A 7,721-nucleotide genomic window follows, 5' to 3' on the forward strand; every position below is an offset into this window, starting at 1 on the left:
TGTGTGTGTGTGTGTGACCTCTAGCTCGTATCCTGAGGAACGTGCTCCACTTCCTGGTCCAGATCGGGGACGTGTGCAACGAGAAGCTGGGCTCTCCCTACAGGAAATGCCGGTCCGTGTTCAACAAAGGCCACGCGGACTGCGTCCTACAGTTGGGAGAATTCAGTCCGCTGTGTGATGTCATCAAAGTCTTCATGCCGCTCTGCAGCCTCACACGCGGTAAACGTGGATTCACGTCAGAATAAAAATAGAACAACAAAACGAAAACACCTGGAGAATATTTAAAAACGGCTTTGTTGTCGTCGTCCGTTCGTTCGTCTCAGCTGCGGAGTTCTTCTGCATCATCCCGTCCTACATTGCGGAACATCTGAAGGAACATCTGGCCGATCGTGAGTTGACGTGTGTTTTTCTGTTCGCGTTCCCGTGAGTCCAGCTCTTCTCCACATCTCCGCCGGTTTTTTTTTTCCCAGCCGTGGTCAAAGCCTTCCAGAAAATGAAGCGGGAGTTTGAGTTCAACATCACGGCCACAGCGACCTTTGACCTGGAGGTGAACAGCAGTCTGACGCTGCAGCAGATGACGCAGGACATCATGGCTGAGGTTTCCTCAGACCTGCACCGGTTCCAGGACCTCAGTGAGCCCTTGAAGTACGTCGGTCTGCTGCTGCTCCTCCTCTCCTTCGTCAGGTAAGAGAAGGAGTTGGCGATCATGGCCTCAGAGGATAGGGGGCGCCGTTGTGTGACCGTCCCTCTGTGGGTGTTTCTGCAGAGCAGCGCGGTACAGACGGCGCTATCTCAGCGACCTGAACTTTGACAACATCTACATGACCGCTCAGTTTGAAAAGCTTGACCAGAAGTTGGTGTCGGAGGGCGCGGTGTCAGTCTGGCCAATCACGCGCCGAGAAGCCACAACCTACATCACACCACGTGAGTGCATCTGAGTGTGTGTGTTGGGGAAACAGTAGCTGCTGTTCCACTACTGCCCCCTGTGGTCAGTTTGGGAGGAAGTGGTTTTACAAACTGTCTCCTTTTGACCTATGACCTCAACGTCCCCAGAGTGAGGACCAGCTGACGTCACTGTCCCTCTCTTCTCCAGTCTCTTTGTCTCTGTCTCGTAAAGAGAAGAAGACAGTGTTAGTGGGCGTGGCCTCTGTCGTCAAGTACCTGGTGGTGGGAGGAGTGCTGGTGGCCCTGGACTTCCTGGTCTTCTGGATCCTGGACCAGGTGCGTCACCAGCTGACGGGGGACGTGGTGGCTAGAGGTGAGTCCTGATAGGATAGAACAGGCACGGGCAAACTAAGGTCCGGGGGCCGGATGCGGGCCGCCAAACTCATTTATTTATATTATCAATATTTATTACAATATTTATTTCTTCCTTTTCCCTGCGCCTTTATGCACTCCCCAGCAGATGGCGTAGAAAATGATAGCATGATGATTTCAGCCTTTATGCATGACTTCCACATGTCATTTTTCTTCTCACATGAACGCTCCATCTATCTGATCCTCACCCGCTCCTCTGCCCCGGTCAATTTCTAGGACAATTGTCTCCTGCGGGTCAAAAAGTTTGCCCACGCCTTAGATAGAACATGTCTTGGGGTGTCCATCAAAGTAGGGTTCTGACCCCTGTCCCCCTCCTCAGCTCCTGTTGTGGTCTCGGTCCAGGTAAATGGGTCTGGATACGCCTCGGACATCTTCAGAGACCTGGTGTCCTCCTTCAATGTCCTGCAGACAGGAAACATCACTGTCATCAGTGGGAAGTGTCTGCTGAGACCTTTACAACCGGACTACTACAGCTGCCTCCTGCTGGGTAGGACACCAAAGTCAACGGTTTTCAGGCTCCTGGTGTTCCTGATGTTCCTGATGTTCCTAGGTTCCTGGTGTTCCTGAGGTTTTTGGATTCTGGTTGTTTTGTTCTGAGCTTCCTGAGGTTGTTGGATTCTGGTTGTTTTGTTCTGAGCTGGTTCTTCTCTCTGACAGGTTTCCTCATGGGTTTGTCCCTCGTCATCTCTGTGACCGGAGGCTTCGTCAAACGCTCCCGACGACTGGTCTGTGCTGCGTATTATCCACAGAGAGAGGAGGTTAGACACACACACACACACACACAGAGAGAGACAGATACACAGACAAGTCACAGATTGTCTGTTCTGTTTATCTGTTGTCCACAGGGGGGCAGTAAAACCCAGAATATAAACCCTGATTTTTTTTTTTTAAAGCATGTTTTTCTCACAAAGCAGAGACTTTTTATCTGAACAACAGTTTACTCAGAACTTTGATTTCACTTGTTCTTTAATTTTACAAACAGAAACTCAAGGGGTTTTTTTTTTATATAAAAGAATTCTCACTGTCTCTGGTCCTCACTGGACCACAGACTGCCTGGACCTGCTTTAGTTCAGCTCCACTCCAGGTTCCTGTGCTGGTTCCTCTCAGACCAGATGTTCTTCTTCAGTCTCTGCTCTCTGGTCATGTCGGTCTGAACCCTGATGTCGTACTGTGTCAGTGAAGTGAGACAGACCTCACTGCTCTGCACCAGGGGACACCTTCAGTGTGGACATGGTCTTTGACCGGTTTGGTGCCGGGAGTTTCAACCTCGGGATCAGAATCAGATCAGGATCAGGATTAGATTATTGTTTAGAATCAACAGCTTCTCCACTGTCAGGAACTGTAGGTGAAAGGTCAGCGGCAGACTGAAGAATCTGAAGAATCTGAAGAATGAATGTGAGAGAAGAAGAGGAGGCAGGTCTGAACTCATCACCCTGGGACCTGAACCACACAAAGACCTGAGCCAGACTCTGAGACCTGGACCCCTCTGAGACCGGGACCCCTCTGAGACCTGGACCCCTCTGAGACCTGGACCCCTCTGAGACCTGGACCCCTCTGCGACCTGGCCCCCTGGGCCTGTTCCATTGTCAGACCTCGTCTCTGTTTCAGGCTTGTTGTTGTAAAATGTAACCTCGGTCGACTTCACCTCGTTAAAGTAATAACTGCAACTAAACGTTTTGTGTTTTCAGCGTCTTTATTTTTGACATCGTGATAAAGTTGTTGGTTTAAAAGTTTAACATGTGCCGTGTTTGCCTTTGTGTCAGGAGAGGATCCAGTTCCTCCGTCAACAGATCCTGGATTTGAGGAGGGCCGAGGGCGTGGCCCTGAGGAGGAGCGCAGTCAGGAGTCTGGCAGATCGAGGAGAAGGTGGAGGAGAACAGAGTCTTCCAGAAAAGCTTCTGCTGTGGTACATGAAGAGTCTTTAAAACTGTCGATGTGAACCACACTGGGCTGCGGTCCACTCCCGGAGCCACGGCTTTACCCTCCTCCACACTCTAGTCCAGTCCATAATGTTCTGCGTTGTTCCAGGTTTCCTGGAGGATCTCGTCTTTCCCGCCTCGTTGGTATGACATCGACAGTCACGTGTGTGAGTTGCGGGGAAGAGCTGAGGGCCAATCAGATGGACAGAGTGGTCTGTGATGTCCCGCAGTGTCCAGGTGAAAACAATCGGTACCTGAAGGAACTGAAAACCACGTACACCATCAACGTACACCGTCAACCCTCCAGGACCTGTTCACTGAAAACCACATACACCATCAACCTACACCATCAACATACACCATCAACGTACACCGTCAACGTACACCATCAACCTACACCATCAACCTACACCGTCAATGTACGCCATCAACCTACACCATCAACCTACACCGTCAACGTACACCGTCAACCTACACCGTCAACCTACGCCACCAACGTACACCATCACCCTACACCGTCAACCTACACCATCAATGTACACCATCAACGTACACCGTCAACCTACACCATCAATGTACACCATCAACGTACACCATCAACCTACACCGTCAACCTGCACCATCAACGACAAACTTTATTTTCTCTGTTCAACATCAACTCACTGGGTCACATTTTATTTTCTTTCGACCATGAACCATGAACCATGAACCGAGGAATTCCAAACAGTTGTTTTCCACCACATCTACCAGTCTACAGTTCCAAACAGTTCCAGTTCCAAACAGTTCCAGTTCCAAACAGTTCCAGTTCCAAACAGTTCCAGTTCCAAACAGTTCCAGCTCCTGTCCTCGCCTTCAGGCCTCGGGCTGTTTCCTGTTTTGCCTGTAAACATTGAACAGTTCAGTTTCACCTGCTCGTGAAGGTGTGGTGAGGATAACTTTCATTTTCCCAAATGTGTTAACATAAAGGGGGCGGAGTCAGGAGCTCCAGATGTCTTTGTTCCTGTTTGAAATCCTGAACAAAGATCATGTTCCTTTAATCTGATCTGTGTAGCCCTGACACCAGGGACAAAGTACAATATGACAACTGAGTGTGTGTGTGTGTGAGTGTGTGTGTGACACACACACAGTCTTTCTAACTGTTGTTGTCGACTCGGCTGTTGCCAGGCAGATAACACAACAAACACGCAGCACCGAAACGTTTCCTCTTCTTAAACCCTACATCGACCACACATGTAAACACACACACACACACACACACACACAGTGTTGGTTCTGTTGTGCTCAGTTCAGTGTAACCCTTCTCAAACCCCCCCCTGCCCCCTCCCCTCGGTGGTCCAGGCCTCTACTGTCGCCCGTGTTTCCACAGTTTGGGAAACACCTGCGTCGTCTGTACTCGACCTCTGACCTTTCAGGAAGACAGTGAGGAGGAGATGTAAGTGGAAATGTCCTCACCTGGTCTGAGATGTTGTCTTAATCCGCCGAGTCACTCGTACTTATTTTGATGACTCACTGATTCTGTGATTTCGCCGAGTCACAGTCAGAGAAGTGCTGACTGAAGTTGGCCTCACAAACATCAACGACGTCAGAAGTTGCCGACTCGTGCTCTGGTTCTGCTGAAACGTTTGATGAGTCATGACATGGTGGCTCTGTTGACCCACGCGGTGTGACCTTTTTGACCTCAGAGACTCCAGCGATGACGAGCAGCTGAGTTTGTGGACGGCAGCTCTGAGGTCCAGGAGGCTCGCGGACCCACAGACCCGGACTCTGATGGAGAAGAGGATCGCTGTAGCAACGCGTCGCAGAACCACCGGTCCAGAGGATCCGGGAGACTCGGAGCTCAGGTAGGATGACACACACACACACACACACACTCAGAGGACCATGCAGTAAACCTGGAGCCCGTCTGGTCTGCCCTCAGTGAAGCCGACATGACCTACCAGGACCAGAACTGTTCAGATGAGTCTGACAGCGGAGAGTCTGACCGAGTCTCTGCCTCCCCAAAAACCAGCAGGCACCAGGACCAGGACCAGGACCAGGACCAGGACCAGGACCAGGTGCTGGTCTCGGTCGTTGTGCACAAACCAGACCAGGGTCCGTGAAGAACTAGACCGTGAGCAGGTTTAGGATCTAACGAGAACCGGACCACGAGCCGGAACTTTAACCTCATTAACTGTCAGTGGAGTTGAGGGACTGGATGAACTGGGTGTCAGGGAAGTGTGGAATAGATAATAATGAAAAAGTCGATTAAAAAAATACAACCCATGTACTGTAGTACATCTGCTGAAGTATTTATGGTATTTAAGTATACAGTATTTCAGACTGCAGTCCACATCTGGTCCGTGAGCCACATGTTTGTTGATCAGGCTCCAACACCAGTGGACATGTTTGAATTCCCCACGTCCTTGAGGACACTCCCCCCCTCCTCTCCTCCCTCCCCTCTCCTGTGCCCCTCCCTGTATGATTTATTTTATTTTCTGTTTTTATTTGAATGTGTTTGAAGTGAAAACTCCGTCCACGGTCGACTGTGTTCAGTTTGATGTTTTATTTTTCGTAGCTGTTGAACTTTGACACGTGTTCCTGAACTGAAGGTGTTAAATATGAACATACTGGGTGAATATATATTTTAAACACTTTTTAGCCAGTCAAATCCAGCAGAGGAAAACTGTTTGTTGTGTGTGTGTGTGTGTGTGCGTGTGTGTGTGTGTTGGGCGTGGCTGATAACAGCTCAGACACAAAGACACTCAACAGAAAGCCTGAAAAGCACAAATATTCACACCCAGTTCTCTGTGCGTGCGTGTGTGTGTGTGTGTGTGTTCAGTGGGAGGAGTCTGTGACTCTGCAGGAAACACTGTGTGAACTGACACAGTCTGTGCTCCCACTGTCTGTTCTGTCCCGCTCTGTTCTGTTCCTCACGCCCAGAACCTGCACAAATGGACTCCAAGGTAAGATGACGGTCACTTTTGTTCAGTTGTGAGTGGTCAGCTGGTGGAGGGCACGGGCGGGGAGTGGACCTCGGTGTTGGCGGGTCCTTCACTCAGGTGTCAGGTATCAGACAGGAGCTGATCAGTGTCAGTCTTCTTCCTCTTCTTCTTCTTCTTCTTTGGCTCAGCTCCAACAGCAGGAGTTCAGACTCCGTAACTTTTGTCCTGCTGGACTTAACCGCTGGTTGTTACTGATGGTACTGACACCTGGTGCAGCCGTTGGTCCTGTACATCCTGTAGGACTCGCCTACAATTAAAGACGCTGAATTTGAACTGTAGAGTCAGCAGTGACTGCAGCACTACCAGCGCCCCCTGCTGCCATGGGCTACCTGGAAAACAAAAAGTGAAAACATGGCTGCCTGCAGGGGACCGAACAAAAACTTGATCTCGGTCAGTGTCGGTGTTTGACATTTAAGACATTTATTTATTAACTCCAGTCTGGTCTCACCTTCAGACTGACCTTTAACTAAAACACTCTGTTCCAAACCTCGTTGGGAAAATCAGTCATTTTAGCAGCTGTTTATCCACTGCCGCCCCCGTCACTCTGTCACAAGTTTGACTGTTGGTTTTTTTTCTCTCCACTGTTTGAATATCCTAAACCAGATTCATCTCAGTGACACAAACTGACCACAGGAGGCAGCAGTGGGCAAACTAAAACCACAGATGTCTGTTTCCTCTGTGGGAGGAGAAAAAAGGAACTGTAGAAAAACAAACATTTAACACCTTTGTGTCTGTGAAGTGAAATCACTGACTGTCATGGTCTGTGGACTTCGAGCTAAAAAGAAACCATTTTTGAATTGTAGTGTGTGTGTGTGTGTGTGTGTGTGTGAGAGAGAGAGAGAGAAAGAGAGAGAGAGAGTGTAAATGTGACACAACTGGAGAATATCATCATTTGTTAAACATTGTGCAGCCGCCGCCCTCTTTCACAACAGTCACCACACACACACACACACACACACACATTCCAGTTCTCCCCCCTCCCCTTCAGACCCACACGTCAGCTGCAAACCATCTGTTTGTCTTTTTGTGGATGTCGTGTGTCTTCACAGCTTGTTCTTGTGCGTCTGTAGTTATCTGTCTGTATCTGTAACGCTGAGCCCATCTGATGACATCATTCATGACATCACCCTGACTGATAACTGATGATTTATTGCAGTACTCCGATCTGGAGCTGGCCATCAACACCCTGGTCACTGAGTTCCATCAAGCTGCCGACAACGCAGCGTCCATGAACACCACCCAGTTCCAGACCATGATCGCTGACAAGCTGCCGGGATTCGCCAAGGTATGATGACATCACAGACACATGTTACATCATCACTGTGGAACCTGCTGACCTGTGTCAGTCACTGATTTCCAGGATCAGGTACTAGTCAGAGCAGGCGTGGACAAACCTTTGACCCGCGGGCCACGATTGTCCTGGAATTGAACGAGTAGGGGGGCGGGGAGGGGGGGGGGGGGGCGGGGGGGGGAACGGGGAGAAATGAAATGAAAAAGAAATACA

The 7,721-nt window shown here is 49.7% G+C and overlaps 1 protein-coding gene across 3 annotated transcripts in view; it reads left to right on the forward strand.

Moving 5' to 3' along the window:
• The window catches only part of dcst2 (DC-STAMP domain containing 2), a 12,468-nt gene extending 6,592 nt beyond the window's left edge, over nucleotides 1–5,876 (forward strand). For 2 of the 3 annotated variants that reach the window (XM_025061438.1, XM_017038204.2), the window contains exons 5-16: nucleotides 25–219; nucleotides 324–389; nucleotides 471–684; nucleotides 767–924; nucleotides 1,094–1,258; nucleotides 1,637–1,804; nucleotides 1,975–2,075; nucleotides 3,081–3,223; nucleotides 3,346–3,473; nucleotides 4,575–4,668; nucleotides 4,919–5,077; nucleotides 5,155–5,876. In XM_025061438.1, the coding sequence (XP_024917206.1) occupies nucleotides 25–219; nucleotides 324–389; nucleotides 471–684; nucleotides 767–924; nucleotides 1,094–1,258; nucleotides 1,637–1,804; nucleotides 1,975–2,075; nucleotides 3,081–3,223; nucleotides 3,346–3,473; nucleotides 4,575–4,668; nucleotides 4,919–5,077; nucleotides 5,155–5,335 (1,772 nt within the window). In that variant the 3' untranslated portion in view covers nucleotides 5,336–5,876. The remainder of the gene's footprint in view (nucleotides 1–24; nucleotides 220–323; nucleotides 390–470; nucleotides 685–766; nucleotides 925–1,093; nucleotides 1,259–1,636; nucleotides 1,805–1,974; nucleotides 2,076–3,080; nucleotides 3,224–3,345; nucleotides 3,474–4,574; nucleotides 4,669–4,918; nucleotides 5,078–5,154) is intronic. The other variant, XM_008322984.3, reaches the window with a different exon arrangement.
• The last annotated feature ends 1,845 nt before the right edge of the window (nucleotides 5,877–7,721 follow it).

This window comes from Cynoglossus semilaevis, chromosome 13 (genome assembly GCF_000523025.1).
Source record: "Cynoglossus semilaevis isolate Cse_v1.0 chromosome 13, Cse_v1.0, whole genome shotgun sequence".
NCBI classification, from domain to species: domain Eukaryota; kingdom Metazoa; phylum Chordata; class Actinopteri; order Pleuronectiformes; family Cynoglossidae; genus Cynoglossus; species Cynoglossus semilaevis.